At 52.0% G+C, this 22,228-nt stretch overlaps 1 protein-coding gene across 18 annotated transcripts in view; it reads left to right on the forward strand.

The window, feature by feature from the left end:
* The window catches only part of LOC144732623 (myelin transcription factor 1-like), a 93,419-nt gene that overhangs the window by 67,800 nt on the left and 3,391 nt on the right, over positions 1-22,228 (forward strand). For 2 of the 18 annotated variants that reach the window (XM_078614131.1, XM_078614123.1), the window contains exons 8-22: positions 1,075-1,206; positions 1,880-1,970; positions 3,689-3,802; positions 6,097-6,168; positions 6,830-7,071; positions 7,504-7,688; positions 8,307-8,579; positions 8,756-8,880; positions 11,188-11,253; positions 12,544-12,612; positions 14,529-14,591; positions 15,022-15,165; positions 18,378-18,599; positions 19,350-19,447; positions 21,138-21,289. In XM_078614131.1, the coding sequence (XP_078470257.1) occupies positions 1,075-1,206; positions 1,880-1,970; positions 3,689-3,802; positions 6,097-6,168; positions 6,830-7,071; positions 7,504-7,688; positions 8,307-8,579; positions 8,756-8,880; positions 11,188-11,253; positions 12,544-12,612; positions 14,529-14,591; positions 15,022-15,165; positions 18,378-18,599; positions 19,350-19,447; positions 21,138-21,289 (2,048 nt within the window). Of the gene's footprint in view, positions 1-1,074; positions 1,207-1,879; positions 1,971-3,688; positions 3,803-6,096; positions 6,169-6,829; positions 7,072-7,503; positions 7,689-8,306; positions 8,580-8,755; positions 8,881-11,187; positions 11,254-12,543; positions 12,613-12,687; positions 12,724-14,528; positions 14,592-15,021; positions 15,166-18,377; positions 18,600-19,349; positions 19,448-21,137; positions 21,290-22,228 lie in introns of all 18 variants that reach the window. The other 16 variants (XM_078614166.1, XM_078614140.1, XM_078614149.1 and 13 more) reach the window with 16 other exon arrangements.

Here is a 22,228-nt window from a genome sequence, read left to right on the forward strand (position 1 = left end):
CCCTCCCCCCCTCCCCCCCTCTCCGACTCCCCCCCCCTCCCCCCTCCCAGTGATTGCGTAGCAGCTGCCCGTGCTGCGAAGGTCACCGCTTGAGGCTGCTGTGTATTATAAAAACCAACACGTCTTGACCTCATTCCCGAATGTACGAGGGGTTACTCAGCCGGTTAACATTCTTTAGGGGGGGGGGGGGGGGGGGCTGTGGGGTGGCGTCTCTGTAATTATGAGAAGGACCAGCAGCTGATTGCTTTGGAAGCCTTCAAGCAGAAGTTTCCCTTCTGTTGAATTTAAAGCGGAGCACTGTAACATGCTTATACCACAGGACACGGGGCGTCTGGATTCCCGTATTGTTCCAGCCCATTATCCACCCAAGATCAATGAACCCTTTCCCATTCCGATGACGAACGTGTACGCTAATCACCTTTTTTTTCCGATTTCGATCCGACGACGTCTTGACGAGCACTGCCGTAAGGAATAAAACCACGCTGGTCTCAATGCATTGCATCCAGGTGCATTTGAGTTTGTTGTGCGTGGGTCAATATCGTCATCATCATCATCATCATCGCCATCATCATTCATTGCCTCTTCACTGCCCAACGCCATCACCGACTTCCAAAGTCCAGTGCTGCTCCCATCCATCTCGCTCCTGTACGTGAACTCATACTTGTGCGGCAGGCTGACGCAGTGAACCTGGATTCGATTCCTGACCTGGGCACACCTTTTCTGTGTGGAGTTTGTATGTTTCTTCCCCCGTTTGACATGGGTTTCCTCCAATAATACGTCGTTCAAAATGACGACTCTATATCATGGCATCTGCATCGCTTCTACGGACCGCTTCCTGTGGCCTAGCGGACCACAGCTTGCGCACAAGAAACGTGCCGACACAGAGTTAGAAAGTGCTTGAGACTACCCGCTTGTTTAACTCTCCGACGTGTTATCTGAAATCCACATCGCATCGTCAAAGTATTACATCGCGGCAGCTCTACTCGCACATGCTGCCCCCCCCCCCGCCTTAACCCTTCCACCCCTTGCCCCCCCTACCCACCCCCCCTCGCTCCCCCCCACCGACCATGACAGAACCGCGGGTGGAGAAGAAGGAGAGCAAGTGCCCGACCCCAGGTTGTGACGGCACGGGTCACGTGACCGGGCTGTACCCGCACCACCGCAGCCTGTCGGGCTGCCCCCGCAAGGACCGTGTTCCCCCCGAGAGTGAGCGTCGCGCCCGCGGCACCGCGCACGCACCGGCGAGGCGACGGGGCGCGCTCCAAGCACGAGCGCTGTCCCCGTGATCCGTTATTCGCCTCGCCGTGGGGGAAATTGCACGAGCCGTTGTCCCGTGGAGAGGCAAGCCTCCGCCGTACGGATGTGGAATTGCGGCGTGCGCTCCGCCCTAGTAAGGGTGGCGGAGTCACTCTTCGGGTAAAAGGAAGCCAAGCGAAAGCGCAGGGGCCGCCCTTCCAAGTAGCTCAAGGTGTTACGGATTCACGGAGAAAACGGGTGTGCACCAAATATCAACTTGGATCTCATTATTTTAACACAATTACAATGCATGTCAATTGTAATTAGTCTCTTAGATGTTTAGAATTTCACGTGACTGTGATATTAGCAAGTAATGCAGCTTGTTCAGCATATGTTTGTAGTCATGTGATGCGAGTGGCGGCCGGTTGCTAAACTTATTGATCTATATGGCATGGAAATCAGTGGGGGTGGTGGTGCCAGCGACTACTGTGGTGGTGGTGGTGCCAGCGGGCTGGCACCACCACCACCACAGTAGTCGCGTCACACCGACTCGACTGTCGGTCGGTGAGTTGGGTTGCCGCTGTGACCAGGCCCCTCGCTAAGATGGATCGCATGTCTGTCTGTGCGTCGCCGTGCGCCGCAGTTCTGGCCATGCACGAGAGCACCCTCAAGTGCCCCACGCCGGGGTGCACCGGCAAGGGCCACGTCAACAGCAACCGGAACTCACACCGCAGGTGCGTCGCCGTCACCGCCGTCACAACACCACCAGCACATCACCAGCACCGCCACCAATATCGTTACAACACCACCACCACACCGCCACTGCCACCGCCACTGCCATACAACTGCCATAACACCGCCACCACATCACTGCCCCCACCACACCACCACCACCGCCACACCACCGCCACCACACCATCGACGCTGCCGCCATGCCACCACGCCATCACACCAGGGCCACATCACCGCTACCACACTGCCACCACCACCACCACCACGCGGCTCTGAGGTCAGCTTCACTTCAAGTGCCTGAATAGCCACTCATTCACACGCCTATTGAGCGGGATAATGCCGCTGACATAGCCGTGCCTCATTTACATGGCAGCATAAAGGGGCGGCAGAGTGGCTCAGAGGTCAGAGCGTTGAGCCGGAACCTTCTGAATCCTGGGTTCAAGCCAGGCCCGTGGTACAAACCGCGATCTCGAGTATTGTCTCAGCCCGGTCATCAATCATTGGACGGAAAAACTCGTCGTGTAAAATTTGGTCCCTTACTTAATTTGGCTAAATTCTTTACTTTGAGAATGAATGGCGATGGGTTTCACTGTCGTGTGATGAACATGCCTCTTGTGTGGAGGAAGTGCTGCCCTCTGCAGTGTGTACATCTCAAAGTTGCACTGCTCTGCACGAAATGCGAGTGGATTTTTGTCTAAGCCATGACACCGATAGCACCTCCGATTAGCACGGTTGGCTACGTACGGTGCAAAAGAAGTTCAACATACATACCAATCGCACGATCGGGATCAATTTGGGAGATGAATGACAAAAAATTTAAGGAAAAAACAGTTTGGCTTTTACCTAATTACCAACTGCTGTTGCTGTTCACAGTTCTTATGTTTGTGCTTCTTCTTTTAAAGGCAGTTTTAGTAATGTGTCATATCTAAGCAACAAAGTTACACGTTTCAAAAAAATATAGTAATTATGATGATTTAAATTTCGATTTAAAGCTTTCGTGACTGCAGGGATTCATCTTCTTGGTTCTTTCGGTAAAGTCACGTAGAAGGGAAGTAATAAAATAATAAAAATAAAAATTATGTTTTATTTTTATTATTTTATTACTTCCCTTCTACGTGACTTTACCGAAAGAACCAAGAAGATTATGATGATTTATTACAATTCATCGCTGTCACCGAGAAACCGTTCACACTGCAGTAGTTTGCGGTTTATTAGTACCGTGTTTTTGGTCTTCTGATGACAGATAAACAAAATAAAAGTTCAAACTTTGATGAATACCATGCAGTGGAGAAAGTGCAGCACTGCGTGTATTTTTCAGCAGCTCACAGATGTACTATTTGGTTCTTTCGGTAAAGTCACGTAGGTATAAAATAAAATAAATAATATCACTGTGATTTAATTTATTTTATTTTATTTCATACCTACGTGACTTTACCGAAAGAACCAAAGAGTATGGATCCCTGCAGTCACGAAAACTTCAAATCTAGATAGCTCACCGATCTGTTATTCTATATTCATACGTTTTTATTAAAACGTAGAAAGTTGGCACAGCGGGGAGCACGGCGATGCATTTTCCAGCCGAGCCAGCCAGTCAACCTGGCAGCGAGCCTTCAGCACTTCACATGGCCTTAAAGTGCACCCAGCCTGGCACGAAGCACTGTGGTGACATACAAGTGTTTGCCTCTGTGTGTGCGTGTGCCTTCGTGTGTGCCGCCCGCAGCCTGTCCGGGTGTCCCATCGCGGCAGCGAGGAAGTTGAACAAGACCCAGGAGAGGCATTCCAACGGGGACCCCCCAAAGAGCCTCAGCCCCACGGCCTCGGACCGCGTGCTCCGGTGGGTTCCCATGCCCCCCCACAACCATCTCGCCCCCCCCCTCCCCCTGCTCTGTCGACCAGAGGTCACTTGAAGTAGGGATCTCGGAGGTAGCCCCGTGATCTCCGCTTCTGTGGGCCGCTGCCTCACACGAAGGGTTGCACTGCGCTGTGGGAGTCGCCAGTGGTTACTCCATCTCAGGACGTGGCCGTGACGGTGCAATTGGGATATCGTTGGGGAAAAATTAAAACAAATTTGGACAAAAAAAATCAACGGGTGCACTCCGTGATCCAGGCTGCCATAGAAGTTAATAGTTTTGATTAATTGATCTTTAAGATCCACCATACCTCGCTGTGAACAAAAAAGAAGAAAGTAATTACTGTCCCTGAATGATGAAACTATGTTCATTAGATGTTTAATATCTTAAATGAATATTGATCACCTATTATGCAGTTCAGGCGCTTTTTTTGGGTTGCTTTAATGTGGACCAGGGCACCCTAATGAAAGTCTAAGATGTTCCTTGATTTTAGCTGTAAATATCAGATACTATTTTTTGGGTCTTTCGGTAAAGTCACGTAGATAAGTTCAAAGAATATAACAAAAAACTACGACGTTTCGATCGCAACACAAGCTGTTTTCATCGCTTTTGTTGCGATTGAAATTTCGTAGTTTTTGGTTATTTTCTTTGAACCTATCTACGTGACTTTACCGAAAGACCCAAAGAATATGAATTCCTGCAGCCACGAAAGCTTTAAGTCAAGATTTATATCAGATTCTTTAAAGATGTGGGTGATCATTAATATAACCATCAAGTGACTGTTCACTTGGGTGTAACATGTCAACCAATTAGGAATTCTCGAATTCAAATCGAAATAATTTGTCCACCTTTCTTGATACGGGAGTAATGCTCATAACATACCGCCGTGGTATTGGGCATACTTGGACGGACTGAATTTTTCATCCACCCTGGGACGGAGATGGTGACTCAATCCCTTGAGTTATTCCATAAATAATCCACATTATATAAAACTATAGATTGTTAACTTCAAAATAGCACTTCGTAAAGATAATTAAAAATGATTTTCGAGATTTTCACTACGAGGTTGTCTTAATTCGTGGACTGCTGTTCAGTGCAAGCAACACGTAGCCTACACGGTATCTTTATTATCCACCGTGGAGCAGACGGCGCGTAATTTATCTTTACGTTACGTGTGGAAGCGTGCACTGTGCATGGCATGAATGTTCCGACAAGAGCTGAGAAATCCATCCTTTGGTTTTTAAACTTACTCCCGGGCGTATCAATAATTCATCGACCGCACGCTTTTGTTTTACTCAAGCAGACGTGTCGGTAGCATTATTAAGTTTTGGTGGCCTGGGTTGCCAGCAAATGTTTGCCGCACAGCTGGCAGTATGCCGGCATGGGCTGTGCCACTGCACCACTGTAGCTGAGACATCATCGTGATGTTCAGTTGCTGCAGTTACTATTTGCATGCCTAACGCTCTATGAAATCCATTTTCGATTTCATTGTCCTCTGGACTCTCTTGGCTGTCGGCAGTTTTGAGTGCTCGAGTTGTATTACCCCACGTGGTCCGTGCTCCCTCCACCTCCGTGCTCTTGGTCGTGTTTTGTTTTTGTTTATCCGTGGTGCTCCCGTTCCTCTTTCATGATGTATTTTTGGGGGGATTTTAAGTGGTTTGCATGGTGGGTTCAAATGTTAAGCCTTTCGAGATGCATTTCGCATGATTGCCACTATATAATACTAATAATAATGATTTTTACTGTTCTGGCTTTTGCGTATTTACAAATATACATCTCATTTGGTTTAGCCCATTGGTCTATTATTGGCTTGCCAGACCAATATTATTCAGCAGCAGCAGCAGCATTTGTTTAACCAAGCAAACTCTGCAAACGTTTGGACCTTCCGGGTCTCATCAGCAGAGTCAGGCTTGCGGAAACAAATGCTGACTGAGGTTGCTCGATGTTATTGGCGAGAGCACTCCCGTCTAAACGGCGGGGAAATGCTTAACGCAAAAACCGCAGCACGCAGAGCGTGGCGAGTGGATTGAGAGTTGACCATGAGTGGCGGTACCGCCGCGTAGGTTCGCACTCTCGTGCTGCACGTGTCAGCTCTCTCCGGTGCGCTCGCCGGTTGCGCCGCGCGTCGACCGGCACGATGTCCGACGTTTCGCTCGCGGCGCGTGAACCGAATCGTTGGACTGTCGCGGCGTCGCGCGCCGTGACGTCGTGCCAAACGTGTTCGATCATTGTCGCCGTCACCGTCACATCCTTGTGTATTATTATGCATGTGTCCCAGCACGTGGAGCGAAACGTTGGACTTCGCGCCGAACAACACGCGGTACGAGCCGAAAACACATCGGAGAGCAATGTAGGTGATAATGAGCCTCCAGGTCCTGGTTCCCAACACTGAGATTCAGAATTGTTTCACTCGGTCAAAATTGCTGCCATTGTGAGCTTTTGGACTTTTAGAACGGATGTTCTCTAAGTGATGTTTTTCAGCGTACACTTTTGTATGTGTTCTGTATTTAAAACTGAAATGGCAGCTTAGGCTTTTTGTAGTAATTTTTTTAACGGTACATGTAGAGATAAAGGTGGTGTTGATGGCTCGTTACAGCGTTCGTACGCTGCCTACGTGAACGTACTGAATGCGTTGCATTGCTGTGTGTGCTTCGTCTCCATGTTGTGTGCCGTGCATGTTGCGTGTGTGTGCACGTACCATGCATGTGTGTGTCTACGTGCGTGTGTGCACGCGTGTGCATGCCTGTTGTAAGATTCTGCGATGTTAGGCCATCTGGGCTGGCATCATCACGATTTGATGCATAGTCACATTTTCTCTTGGCTTAGATCTTGTAGGTATGATGTAAATTTTAACCATACCTACGCAGTGATCTAACCCAAAAGAAACTGATTATGAATCACATCGCTTGTGAAAGCGGTACACGTAACAAGTGGTGATGACGATAATCGCGATGTTGACGACGACGACGATAATCACGATGCGTGGTGTGTCCCCGGTGGCGTGTGTGCAGGCCCATGTGCTTCGTGAAGCAACTGGAGATCCCCGAGTACGGCCAGAAGCCCAACGTGTCGCCCACGACGCCGCGCTCCAACTTGGCGCGCGAGCTCGAGAAGTACTCGCGGCCCGGCTACGACTCCCCGTCGGGCTGCGACGCGTACAAGCACGCCGCCGCCGCCTTCAAGCACGCGGACGGCAGCGTCGTCGTCGCCGCCGCCGCCTCCTCGGTGCACAAGGGGGACCCCAAGGCACCCGGTGAGAGGGGCCCCCACCCCCCCACTGGTTCACGTGATGATTTATCTTCTGCTGGATTTTTCGGGTCTTGCAATTATAAATTCGGGCAGACTATTACATGGCCTAAACAATACACTATTTATTAGTATTATTATGTGTGCACGTGTCCCCGTGTACCTTTCAAAAGAGATAACTGTGGCCCGTTTTATTTTCGACATGCACCAGTCAGACTAAGTCAGTAAAGACTACCTCATGATATATCTCTGAGGCATGATGGGCGGACCAACCAGGGCCACCCTGGAGGCCTGGGGCAGGCCCGGCACGGAGGGGCCCTCCTATGCGTGAGGCTCAGGGCACATTGCCACCCCCCACCCCTCCTACTCTGGGCGGGCCTGGAGGGCCGACGTTGGGGTCGCGACGAGGACGACGACGTTCCCCTCTCCCGCGCCGCAGGGAAGAGCTTCCGCAAGAGCGGCAGCCCCATGGGGAGCTACCCGAGCAGCCCGAGCCACCAGAGCTCCTACGACCTGACGCAGGACGCCGAGGCGGCTCACATCGCCGCCACCGCCATCCTCAACCTGTCGACGCGGTGCCGGGAAGCCACGCAGAGCCTGGCGCTGCAGCGCGGCGCTCTCACGGTGTGCACCCACGCACGGCACGGACCCCCCACCCCGCACCCCCCACCCCGCACCCCCCACCCCGCACCCCCCACCCCGCACCTCCCACCCACACCAACCCCCACCCGACGCGCCCATGCACGGAGACGGAGATCCGTATCCCAAGTGGGATTTTGCGGGTCGGGCCGCGTCGTTGAAAATCGATTGTCGCTAAGCTGTCGCCAACGTCTTCAACTTATGACGATAAAGAGTGGCGAAGCGCGGTTAAACCCGCTGCCCCCTCTCGCCCCCCACGACCGACACGGCATGGGGAGGCCTTCGGGCAGCGGTGAAATGGCAAGGGCTGTAAAATATAAAACAAATCTACATGTAGAATTATTCATGGCATAGTGAGAAAGTGCTTGGCACGTGATGTTAGCTTGCCACCTCTGAACTCTGCGAGCTGCGCGGAGTATCTCAGCGGAGGCTGCTGCGACGGGAAAGAGTCGTGAGAAACGCGACTCCGGTTACATGGATCCCGGACGCTAGGCTGGCTCCACGAGGGTTCTCGCCGCCTTCGGCTTTGCTCCCGTGTGCCAATCGTCGGTGAGAGATGCGCGCTCCTGACCCCGTCCGCCCCTCTCCTCCGTGGCGACGCAGAGCGGCGTGGCGGTGGAGGTGGACGAGAACGGCACGCTGGACCTGAGCATGAAGAAGCGCGTCGGCGCCGAGACGTCGAGCGGCGCGAGCAGTCCGGCGCCGCCCGGAGACCAGCAGCAGGGGTACGGTGCCCGGGGGGAGGCCCCCCCCGACCCGTCCCCCCGCCCCCCCACCACAGAGGCCGAAGCCCAGCCCCCGTGGGACTCTCCGCTCGACTACACCAAGTGCCGGGGCGGTGGGGACGACGAGCGGGACGACGCCGCGCCCGCCGAGGTGAGCCCCGCGACAGCGGCCCCGCAGGACGAACGCCGCACCGGCAAACCGACCCGCTCTGAGACGAGCAAGCCGTTAAACACACCACCCGGCCCTGAAACCATGCTGCCATCACGCCATTGTAACCGTCCGACCGCCCTGCAATCAAACCGTTTGTGCGTTTGTGCCGCGTTCAGGAGGAGGATGCAATGGTGATCGCCGAGGAGCTGGTGGAGGAGCGGCGTTACCCCGGCGACGTCACCACGCCCAGCCCCAAGGCCAAGTGCGGCCTAGCCAAGGAGGCGCGCAAGGAGCTACTGGCGTGAGTGGCACCGGGGTGGGGGAGGGGGGAGCCAGCCTGGCATCTCTGTGTCCTCTCTGTTGCCACCACCACCACACGTACTCATCGTCTCCATGCTTGTGGCCGCAGTCCCTCCCAGACTCGAGATCGATCGATCGAACTCCCCCCGCCCCTCCCAAACTCCGCACGACTCGCCGAAAGAAATCTCTCCCCCGCGGGGACAGTCCCGAAACTCTGTACGTGCAAGAAGAGTCCCACGAAAATACCGGCACTCCAAATTATCGAGTTGCATTGATTTGTTATTTCCTCTTCACGTACTCTTTAAGACTTCTTGGTCAAATCTATATTCACGGAATAAACGATACTTGTGTGTGGGAGATTGGCTGTGCTGGTGCCGAACCAATTACGCTGCCGAGAAAACACAAATAGTGTGCACGACTTTAGTCGTAAACCCAACTGTCGGTGCTGCGGCGACGAAACTTCAGGCAAAACTCGATAAACGAAATCCCCCCCATCAGAGCGCAATTGTATCCATGTAGCTTGGATATTTTGTTGTTCGAAACAAAACGGAGTTGGCTAGTGCGCGGGGGGTATCTTTGTTTCTTGCCTGGGAGGGATGTGGTCGCCCTCTGCCCCACCCCGCCCCCCAACCCCGCTGCTCCCCCGCTGCTCCCCCACCATCGTCATCACCGTCTTCCCCGAGCTGCATGGACCTATCGAGGACTCATGCCGTCTCCAGGCCACCACCGGGGCCACGTGGCCCTGGGCTCCCCCAGACTTCCCCGACCGTCCCTGGAGATGGTCAGGCGCAGAAATTCACGGGACAGCCCAAGCAGATCCACACCGGGTTTTGAATTGATGCGTTTATTGTCATTGTTATCATCACTCGCGGCGGTCAGTTGCTGCCTCCTTGGACGAGAGGAGCCCTTTCTGACGGGGGTCCCAGACGTAATTTGAGAGTGAAGTCAAGGAGTCTAGTCGGTCACAGGGGTTGCCACCTGTCCTGGTTTTCCCAGGAACATTCTTTTTGTTCAGGTAGCCGCTGCCCAGGGAAATCTGTTGAAGTCTTCTGGAACGCTAAAAGTTCCAGTTTTTTTTGTCAGTTGTGTAACATTGCCACAGTAAAGATGGCGCGTTTACGTGTGGTTCTCTCCTCCTCTGGGAATGGTGAGGTATCCCTCTGCCCGTGGTGCTTACGTCCCAGATTTTTTTTCTACATACCTCAGAGGTGGCAACCTTACCGGTCTCGTGTGCACGTGCCTCTGTGTCCCCCTGTCGGGGGCTGAGACCAGCGGCTGGCACTGCGTGTACTCCACATTGACCGCAACGTTACCGTAGAGGAACAAACAGCATCCTAAATGCCAGCTGATGGGCACTGACCTGTTCTAACTTCTATTGAATTCGACAAGCCATAGATGTGGTGATACTGCGAGATGTATACATTGCCACGTTTGAACAATGATCAAAGCGATGTCCTGCTCAGCTGAGCATTGAGGCGGTGCTCATCTCCCGTTTACAGCCCCGAGCCAGCGATGGAAATTCCACATTTCTATGGCAGGGTGTGGGAGGGGGGGCGAGTCTATGCAAAGGACAAAACCACTGTTAACTTCCCCACAAAGTGGTACTCATTTGATTAATCCCATAGAGATGATGGGCTGAGTCAACCCCCAACCAGGATATCAACTCGCAACATGCCGGAACTTTCCGCTAGCGAGCCGCCCTCTCTCCACCGAGCGACTTGGCCCTCTTACTGTTGCCACGATGGTCAGAGCGCCTGCAGTGTGCAGCAAAAGAAGGGGTGCAACATTGACCAAAATCACGTTCGTAAATGGATTACAAACAGAAGCACAATTCAAAACCCACGGACATCTCCACAGCTCTTGTGTGTGGCAGGTGTAGATGCGCTAGCGGGTAGCTACCCTACCTAGTTACGTCAACACTTCCATGTCCGTACAGCCCATTTATTTAACGTTGTCATTTGTAATTCTTTTTAAGCATTTTGTCCTTAAATTTTTTATGCGTGTCGTGCACATTCGTTTTTTTTTATTGATTCCCATCCCCCCCCCACGGAAAATAACCGCGTAAAAAAAACATTAAAGTGAAATTTAATCGAGAAGTGGAGATGGTGTGTTTGATCCATCGTTCTTGGAGCTCATGAGGGGGAGACTTACGCATGCCGTTACGGTGTGAATCGTCGGGTCATGTGACAAGCCACACGTGTCCTTCGTTAACTCTTCGTGCTTAACAGTGAAAAATTTTAACGCGATAAAGCGCAAAAAAAAAGCCGAATTTTATTTTTACTTAAAAGATAATATATTTTGTTTCCAGTAGCTGCCCAACTCCCGGCTGTGATGGCAGTGGTCATGTGACCGGCAACTATGCCTCACATCGGAGGTGAGTTAACGTTTGTTCTGTGAGCACCTCCGCCATCATCATCAACTCCATCATCCACAGTTCCTGTACACGATAGACAGTGACCCGTAAATGTGCTACGCCCTGTAGAAATGTCCCGGCGGATATGCTTGGGCTTCCAAAGGTACATGCTCGCGATCGCCCGCGACTACTGCCCCCCCTCCCCAATCCAGCAGCGAATTTCGCTGGAGAAGGGGGGGGGGTGGGAGGGACGCGCAGGGTCGAGTGGGGGGTCGCGAGGCTGTACCCCGGGCCGCGTGCCTTCAGTGCTGAGGTTGTTACATTGCCGGCGAATGCGATCGCAGCTTAAGTGGATGTGTCATTCCATTCCATTTCATGACGGCATTCTCCTTGATACGGTCGCCCCCCCCCTGCCCTGCCCCCGCCCCTCTCAGGTTGATGTGCGCGTTGTCATCGCTCCAGAGGGGGGGAAAAAAAAACTAAAAACGACGGCGTGGCGCACGAGAACGGCCGATGCCAAAAAAATTGGAATCGACTTCGACGCTCAGAAGCGCTGACCGCTCAGCCGACTCGCGACGCACGCCGCGTTTTTTTTGTATTTTCTTCCCTCTCCTGCAGCAGCCGTTGGACGTGTCCAGAGCTTAACTTCTCGCCGAATGTATTTTTACGGCTCACGGTTAGACCGCGGCAGGTTCTGTTCTACTCCCGGCCGTGTTGTCGGCAACAGCGACGTGTTCCGCAGCTAAGCGCGCTATGTGGGAGGCCTGCTGGCAGGAGAGAGCTCGCACGTAGTTCTGTGCTGTTCCTCCTCCTCTGTATGGTCCATCGTGTGGACCGTACAGAGTGGCGATTGCGTGGACGCAGTCGCCGCTACTGTGGCTAGTCTTTTACTGGAGTGGGTGGCATGTAGCTAGTGGCCACAGCCGATCGTGAAAGTTATCCTGGGTAATGGGGCACGGGGGCTTCGAAATAATTTCCGGTTGGCTAGTGGACTGGAGTAGCGGGCATGTGACCAGTGGCTGCAGCCGTATCGGGAGGTGTACAACGGGATGCGGCGTTCGGGACACAGACGTGTGTTCTGAGGTCGCCGGCCCGAACGGACAGACCCGGCTGAACTTAAACTCTGGACGTGTCGTTGTGTGCGTGCGTGCGCAATCGCGTGACCGCGCGTCCTCGTCTGCGGTCGTGTGCGAGGTTCTACCACAAGAGGAAATACCCTGGTTCCTACAGCGCAGCGGGTTTATATATATATATACTTGTTTTCTTTGGAACCCAACCTTAACCAACGATTGCATGCCTGCCATGTTACAGTCTGTCGGGCTGCCCTCTGGCGGACAAGAGCATTAGAAATATGATGGCCTCCAGCACGCAGGAGCTCAAGTAAGTGTGCTGAGCTTTTGACTGTGTTCAGCGGGCCGCCGGTTAATCACCACCTTGTCTCTATCACCAAAACAGGAGCGTTACAGACTGTGACCCAAAATACGACATGCTGTGAGTCAACAACAACAACAACATCATCCCATGAGAGAAGCCCTTGCATTAAAATGACAATAACCAAGCGAACAAAGCAAGTTGCTAAAGCGCTACTGCTGCCCGTGATGACGTGCCCGGTCTCACCAGACGTCGGGAGCTAAGCAGGATTTTTGAGCCTGGAAGGTGCTTGGGTGGGTTGGCCACTCGGCGCAAGAGACCTGCGTAATTGGCGGTGTGGGCAGCGCAGCAAAACCCATTGCTGTTCCGCAGTTGCCCCGCCCCCCCACACCACCTTCACCTTCCCGCGCTGACCAGCGTGGTGAAGTGTGGTCGAATATCCGTCACACCCCGCAAGGCGGTGGGGAGGCCCTCATCCAGTAGTCGATTGACACAAGCGGGGCTTTACATGTGCGTAACGTACCGGTGATTTTTACCTAAGCTAACGATTTGTACATTTAACCTACTCGGTACGGAATTCACGGCACCGTGAATATTCGAGCGCCGTGCTATCTAGTCTGGTGTTGTAAAGACATCAAAACCACGGATTTATCGATTGCCACGAGTTTTAAAAAAGAACTCTGTTGAAGCGGTGCACACTTGGCCACGCAGGCTGAACTGTAGCACCGCCACCGCTGTCCGGCTTCTAATAGTTGGCAGCCATCGTCACCCACACGGTGGCACTGTCGTGTTAACCGCAGCGCCGGCAGCCACACTCGGGGTTGCCACGATACGGTGACACCACGGCACATCTCATGCCGTGTACCATCCACGATAATCCTATTATCCGTTGAGCGAAATACCGCTGAGATTTTTGTAATTTGATTTGTTGCAATTCGTATTTTTATCTCCTGACCAAAAATAAACGAGATAACAAACTCAGGAATCAAAGTTGTAACTGAGTGGGTATTGTCCATTACGATTAGCGCATTGAAATTTTCCAGCCAAAGCAATTATGACAACGCCATCGTTTTTGCGCTTTTGTCTAATTGTTTTAATATGTTCAGGGTGACTGACAGTGTGCTCGTTATGAAGTGTTCTTGATGACAATGATTTTCTAATCGTTGAAGAAAACAAATCAAACACTTCTTGGTAAACTGATCTCGCGAAAATCGACATCGCGATCACCCTGGCACACACGATGCCCGGGTGTCGCAGGTCAATGCCGAGTGCGTGGCGACGGTCACCGTAGACCCCCACGGCACTTGTGCCCAGGTACGTGGAGATCGCGGCGTGACTCCGTTGTACACGTCACGTCAGTCACGCCGCTCGCCAAACCCGTGCCAAGACGCTGCGCATTAAACGTGGCTTTTGGCATTGCGAGTTTGTGAATAATTATTTAAATCAGCAATGGGACGTGCGCGCTGCCGGACTCTGGCTGGAAGCTCGTGACCAAATTGCCTGGAGTGCACCGAATCCCCGCAGATCTTGGAAGCTAAGCAGGTTAGAGCCTGGATAGCGCTCGGATAAGTGACCACCGTGCGTGCAACACACAGGTTTAGTCGGCGTGCATGGCCAAGTAGAGGGCAGTACAGCAGCAAATTCCGCTCTTGTTCTGCACCCCTCCCCCCGCCCACACCTTTACCAACCCACGCTGACCGGCGTGGTGAAGTATTGCCCGCAAGGTGTGGGGAGCCACCCCCATCCAGCAGTGGATTGACAAACCAGGCTGCACATGCACATGTGGGTAGTCTGTGGAAAGTCACGCTGTCAGCGGACGTGCGAGCGCATGAGTCGAACCCGTGTGCGTGGTGCTTGCTGGCAGGAAGCTGATAATACTTGAGCCTCATTGAATTCGTTGTTTCGCCCGCTCCCTCCTCCTTCAGGTGTCCCACGCCGGGCTGCGATGGCTCGGGGCACATCACGGGCAACTACACTTCGCACAGAAGGTTGGGAACGTTCGCTTGAATCGATCGTCGCCGAGTAAAGCACCGTCAGTGACCGTCATTTTAAAATAGCTCCGTTGACGCATCTGCTCAGTGTTGGTGGCCACGTGGTGTTTGGCACGATGTCCGACGTTTTGCTGCACGTGCCGGGAGATTAGATCTTTTTTTGGAACTCCCAAGCACGTGGCAGCGAAACGTCAGACATCGTGCCGAGCAAAACGCAGCACGAAACGCGGAACACTTTGGCGAGCAGTGCAGTACGATCGGTGAAACCTTAAGCGCCGTCGCTTTTAATACCAGATAAAATACCACCAGGCATAGCTATAAATAGAAGTAGTTTTATAAAGTCAGTGTGGCAATTTATTTATTTATTGCTGGTTAGAGTACATAATGTTTCTCAGCTAACGTTAAAATTTATGATTTCTCCAATCAGCCTGTCGGGTTGCCCACGTGCCAAGAAAAGTGGCATCAAGGTGGTGCCAATCAAGGAAGACAAGGAGGACCAGGAGAGCATCAGGTACAGAAGCAAGAGCCTTCTCTTCTCAGTACCTGAAGTGACCGGTCGTCCGGACTTCAGGTGACCCACACGTGTGGTCCAGCGCACTCACCTGGAGAGTCGGGGTCGCGTCGTGGTGCACGCTCCAAATTTTTGACACCGTTGTAAATTTCAATCTCAATTGGGAAGCCACAAAACAACTTCGCCGCTTACTGGGCAGACCGATGCCCAATCGCTTGGCGACAAATTTGATTTCATTTGATCTATTATAATTTTACCAGGTGAGGCCCACTGAGCTATATAGATCTTTTTTTAGAAGCGACCTGGCCACAAATGATAGTTCAAAGAAGTGGCTTATCATGTGGAAATGTATAGCAGCGAAATACTCTAAACGCACGTTTCTGAATGTGGAATGAAAAAAACGGAGGACCCGGAGAAAAATCAACGTGACCATGGGAAAAGAGACATGCAAACTCCAAATATACAGGCATCAGGGCTGGGATCGAATCCATGATCTCCTGTATACCAGGCGAAGTAGTTAACATCTCGCTCCCGTGGCACCCTCGGGGCACACAGTGAAGACATTCCTGAAGGAAACTCCTCTTATCGTTATTTACGTCTGTGCACTCAAATGTGTCTTTTGTTTTGCACTATATTATGACCTGTCTGGGCCTAGAGTCTCCTAAGCATAAATAACTGGCTTTCCATGCTATTTAAACAAGCATCACTTAAATACTGAGAAGGTGGCAAAGTTAACACAGCTCAAACCAAAAATATATATTGACATAGGTCGCCAAAGTGCAGCCTTTCAGGTTGCCCTGCACACTTCCACATCACAGGAGAGCCGGGTTAAGAGTTTCCCTTTGTTAAAATAATTTACCGCGCAGAGCAAGCAACGTTTACCCCTTGGGCCCATCCCATCGCCATCCCCGCCGCCCCCCGTTTCACGTCGGTTTAATTTCGCTGCTCGAGTGCGCAGGACACGTCACCTTCATCGGCTGCCGAGACGTCAATTAGGCGCTGAGACCCGGGCGCCGGCGTTCTCGCCGTTAACGACGAGCGGAGGACGAGGGAGGGGGGGAGGGGTCTCGCTCGTTAGGGTTGGGAGGCGAAACGGCCGCTCGGATTGTGACCCACGGCGTGATTAGTGTAAGGCGGGAGGAGTGGGCGGGGGGTGGTGGCACAGTGGTTAGCGCACCACGCTCAGTAGCCGACAGATCCGTGCTCTGCTTTTTCGTCGCGGCTGATATCCGTTGTGGGAGTGATGCTTGAACCCGTCCTGGTCACCAATCTATGGTGACCAGTGTGGTGAAGTATGGCAAAGCAACTACCACCGCCGATGCGTTGTGGGGAGGCCTTCGTTATTGGCGATAAGCGGGGCTACCTTGTGGGAATCCGAGAGCGGCACAGCAAAGTCCATTATTGTCCTGTACTGTGCTCTCGCATCTATGCTCCTTGTCGTCACTTGCTAGCGTGGTGAGGTGTGGTAAAATGACCCCCATGACTGCCATGGCGTGGAGAGGACTTTGTCGAGCGATGGATTGAAAAAGGGCTGAAAGTTTTCATGAATTATAGAGTTGACGGATCACTTGAAGACCCTGTTATGTGAGATGCTCCACACGAAGGGCCATTGGGGTCTCTGTAGGCCACAGTACAGCAAGTAGGCTGCTTACCCATCTGTGTGGAGTGCGTGGGTTGTTTCTAGGCACTCTGGTTTCCTGCCACACTTGCATCAGTCATCTGCTCGATGAGGGCCTCCCTGCGCCGTCTCAGCCATGAGGGTTATTTGACCATACTTCACCCACCACGCCGGTCAGTGCGGGGTTAGTGAAGGTGGAAAGAGTAAAGGAGAGAAGTTATTTTGCTGCACAGCTCTTTGCTGCCCACAGCATCTCACACACCTTTTATGTACGGTTCATGGTGCTCACCCATCTGAGCATTATCCGGGCTCATCCCTCATTAGCTTTCTAGGCGTGCGTTCCGCGTGAATGTTTGGTCACGTGCGATCAACATTTACTTTCTGAAAAAAACGCCGTTCGACTCAACGAGGTTAATCTGAAGAAAGTTTATTACTTTTGAAATGCTCCAGGCAGCAGCAGTTTGTGTTTAGATTTGTGCACTGAATCGTGACAGTCGTGGTGCTGAGCATTGGATTTTCGTTTATATTTAAGGTGAACTGGTAAAGGTGCAGCCCTGCAATTGCTAACTCATGCCACTGCTGGGACGATTTATCTTAGAGGCCCCCCAGAGGGTAAACAACAATAGAACACTGTGATTATTGTTAACATAATTCACGTTTGTGTGAAACGACAAAGTGATGTGGCCACATGTTTGTCGCTCAACAACAATATGCATAATTTTTGGTTCTTTCGGTAAAGTCACGTAGATAGAATAAAAAAAAAACTCACGACGTTTTGATCGTAACACCGCTTGTGTTGCGATCGAAACGTCGTCGTGAGTTTTTGGTTTTCATAAATTTTTGTAAATGTTTTAATTTCTTATTTTATTATTTTCTATCTACGTGACTTTACCGAAAGAACCAAACAATATGAATTCCTGCAGTCGCGAAAGTTTTAAATCTAAATTTAACACAGTATACAAGTATAACTTGTAATTCGAACGGTATTCACTCACTCGAGTAGAGTGAGAACAACCCTCGAGATGTGAGCAGCAACCTCGGACCAGCTGGTAAGCCAGCCACGCGGGGAGCCGGCGCCAACAATTTCCCAAGCTCTGCGGTCCGCTACATACGTAGTGGTTGTCGGCCAATTAACGAGTGTTCACGTGTGAGGAGGAAACGCTCTATCCTATACAGCCGGAACAGGTTGAGTCCACATTGTTTCTGTACTGCCTTCTCCTGGCGAGCCAGGGTATGGCAAACTCGACGCCCACGGGAAGGGAGTTGCACAACGCTCGCGTGCTGATCCACCAACCCTCGCTGCCTCCGCATTGCTGGATTACAGGCCACATGCGTAGCCACCACAGCCCAGCGAGCTTTTAACGCGTCGGTTGTTATCGGTTCAGTTCACCGGTGAGTAGAAGAACAAAATCCTCACCAACAAACTTAGCAGTTAGACACGCGCAAAGTTTCACCTGAAACTTCATCCTCGTGTCGTGCAACCCGAGAGTCAGAATGATCGCCACGTCTCCCAGCCTCAAAAATCAATTACGAATCATCAGCGCTGACCGTGAACCACTTTGCTCGTGACATTATCGCCGTCGTCGTTACTGTTAAACCTTTACACCTGCGCGGAATTGTAACGTCGCCCGGCGCCGCCCGTCGTGCCGCCCAGGTGTCCCGTGCCGGGCTGCGCGGGCCAGGGCCACGTGACGGGGAAGTACACGTCGCACCGCAGCGCGTCGGGCTGCCCGCTGGCGGCGAGGCGTCAGCGCGAGGGCTCGCTGCCCAGCCTGCCCTTCTCCTGGAAGGGCAGCAAGGTGGAGGGGGCGCAGTGCCCCACGCCGGGCTGCGACGGCTCGGGCCACGCCAGCGGCACCTTCCTCTCGCACCGCAGGTAGCGACGGTCGCCGCCCGTCCTCCCGACGACGGCGAGACGATTTGCTACGCGGACCGTGACCCGCCTGTTCCGTCGGTTGCCCCCGGCTGCTGGGCCATTAAAGCGACACCCAATAATGCAAATCGTTGTTTTAACACGCGGGCTTTCGCGACCAGTGTTATTATCCACAATAGAAGTTTCTTTGGGTTATATCAAGTCAATATAAATGTGTCGTTCAACCCGCCACCACCCGACAGAGCCAATTTGTAAGGTTGGTCATGTAAACAAATCCTTACCCTGATATATCTACACCGGGGTAGACGCACGATGCTGATTTTTGAGTTTAGTTCTTCTTCCCCCCACACCTCCGATTAATTATCAGGGTTGGCTACGTACGGTGCGAATGAAGTTCAACAATTATAAAATATATGTATTCAAATGTGGTGGGACACTCTTCGGGCAGATCTTGAAGGCCTTCTAGGCTACATCTCTGCCGTGCAGCGGCTGTGAGATTTGCGCGTTGGCTTTAGACCTTCCGAGGCCTGCACCCTGGGTGAATTGGTCACATGCAGTAAACGTCACCTTCCTGAGACTCGTGAGGCTTTTCTGAGGAAAAATCCACGACGTTTGACGTTTGTTCGCCGGCAGCTTTGCGCACCGGATAGCGAGAGGCGCGGTGTGGCGGCGTCGAAAGCTTTTTGGCCCCGATGGCATCCCAGGCGTGGAGCTTGGTGCTGAAACTCCGCTCTGTGCCGTTGTCGCTTGCAGCCTCTCGGGGTGCCCCAGGGCCACCTCGGCCATGAAGCGAGCGAAGCTGTCCGGGGAGGAGATGATGACCATCAAGCTGCGGGCAAGCAACGGTGAGGGTGCGCGCTCACACTCCCCACCTGCTGTGCGTTCTTCATCAACCCCTGCACTTTCTATCGCAGATTCACGACCCTGGGGCGCATTGCTTTTTTTTAAACAACCTCGCCGCCGATGTTATGCTTGAAAAACTCAACAAATGCATCAATACCAAACGCCGTGGCATTAAAAGTAAAAATATTAAATAGGTGATGTTATTGGCACATGAAGCGAGTAGACCTCTCTGCGGAAGATTATATTTGGATAATTTATTCAAAATGATAAAAACTGAAAAACTATTTTTATTCTACCAGCTAATGCCCACTGAGCTATATAGCTCTATTTCAGAAGCGACCTGGCTTTCACAAATGATAGCTCAACGAAGTGGCTTATCATCACGTGGAAATGTAGAGCAGCCAAATACTCTAAAAGCATGTTTCTAAATGTGGAGGGAAAAACCGGAGGACCCAGACAAAAATCTACGCGAGCACGGAGAGAGAGAGAGAGCGAGAGACACCGCCAACTCCAAATGTAGAGCAGATGTCAGGGAAAGAATCGAACCCACGACCTCCTGTATACCAGGCGAGGTAGTTAACATTTCCTAGCCACCGTGATGATGACGAGAGAGACACCGCAAACAACTAAAATACAGCAGGCGTCAGGGTACAGGATCGAACCCACGACCTCCTGTATACCAGGCGAGGTAGTTGACATTTCCTAGCCACCGTGATGATGACGAGAGAGACACCGCAAACGACAAACATACAGCAGGCGCCAGGGACGGGATCGAACCCACGACCTCCTGTACACCAGGCGAGGTTGTTGACATTTCCTAGCCACCGTGATGATGATGAGAGAGACACCGCAAACGACAAACATACAGCAGGCGTCAGGGACGGGATCGAACCCACGACCTCCTGTATACCAGGCGAGGTTGTTGACATTTCCTAGCCACCGTGATGATGACGAGAGAGACACCGCAAACGACTAACATACAGCAGGCGTCAGGGTACAGGATCGAACCCACGACCTCCTGTATACCAGGCGAGGTAGTTGACATTTCCTAGCCACCGTGATGATGACGAGAGAGACACCGCAAACGACAAACATACAGCAGGCGTCAGGGACGGGATCGAACCCACGACCTCCTGTATACCAGGCGAGGTAGTTGACATTTCCTAGCCACCGTGATGATGACGAGAGAGACACCGCAAACGACAAACATACAGCAGGCGCCAGGGACGGGATCGAACCCACGACCTCCTGTATACCAGGCGAGGTTGTTGACATTTCCTAGCCACCGTGATGATGATGAGAGAGACACCGCAAACGACAAACATACATCAGGCGTCAGGGACGGGATCGAACCCACGACCTCCTGTATACCAGGCGAGGTTGTTGACATTTCCTAGCCACCGTGATGATGACGAGAGAGACACCGCAAACGACAAACATACAGCAGGCGTCAGGGACGGGATCGAACCCACGACCTCCTGTATACCAGGCGAGGTAGTTGACATTTCCTAGCCACCGTGATGATGATGAGAGAGACACCGCAAACGACAAACATACAGCAGGCGTCAGGGTACGGGATCGAACCCACGACCTCCTCTACACCAGGCGAGGTAGTTAACATCTCGCCACCGTGTTTCATTATTTCTCCCCCGACACTCTCCGGGACGTTCGCCGGCGCCGCGTTGCCGTGCCGACCAGCAGGCGTGGAAAACGACGAGGAAATCCGGCAACTGGACGAGGAGATCAAGGAGCTGAACGAGTCCAACTCGCAGATGGAGGCCGACATGATTCGACTCAAGACACAGGTGGGGGACGCGGACCCGAGCTCAGGAGGAGACGATCACTCTCAGGCAATTAATTCACTGACTCTTGGGGGGTCGTCACTCCACCGTTGGTGCTGCGTGCCTGGCTTGTTGTTGTTGTCGTTATGCTCAAAACTAAAACCACAACAAACTATTTTCTATCTTCCCAATCATGGCCCACCTGTGCTCCGTAGCTTCTTTTTTTCTTAGAAGCGGACCTGGCCATCGCAAATGATAGCTCCACGAAGTGATTTATCATCGCGTTGAGATTTATAGCAGCCAAATACTCTAAACGCATGATGTCGATTCAAAATGCGGAGGGGAAAAACCGGAGGATGAAAATCCACACGACCACGGGAAGAACATGCAAACTCTGATTAAAGGGGAAAACCCTATTCTCATATTTTGGTACTGGCAAAGGAGGTCCCATGATGTAGATGCTCACCCCGAGCTCTCATTACTCTGATAGTGCATTGTCTTTGGGCAGTACGCCTTCAGGCGTCCTCTGGTCTAACACCATTTGAGACTAGGCTCAAAGAAGCTGTCTCTGGTGTGGACCAATCAGTTTCAAAGACAATGCATATATTATCAGAGTATGTTTTTTGTTTGCATTTTGACCACAAGTTTTGTGGTTAATGCAGTTACATGATTCTTTGTAAAAGGTTTCAGTTTGGTGTTTTAACAACCTGTTTTGTTGTCAGTTAAAACGGGAAAACCCTATTCTAATATTTTGGTACTGGCAAAGGAGTTCCCGTGATCTAAATATACAGGCGTCAGGGTCGGGATCGAACCCGGGGGAGGGAGTTAATATCTCGCCAACGTGGCACCCACATCTTCTTTCCCACGCGTCAACCCAGGAGCAGGGTTTGTTTGATTACTGGTAACCACATTGAGAAAAAAACGATAAAAGACGGTTAATACCAGTTTCCCGCACATCTATAAATGTCTCGCGATAAACACATCTTTAACGCGATAACTAAGAAACGT

This window comes from Lampetra planeri, chromosome 2 (assembly GCF_965212315.1).
Source record: "Lampetra planeri chromosome 2, kcLamPlan1.2.h2, whole genome shotgun sequence".
Taxonomy (NCBI): domain Eukaryota; kingdom Metazoa; phylum Chordata; class Hyperoartia; order Petromyzontiformes; family Petromyzontidae; genus Lampetra; species Lampetra planeri.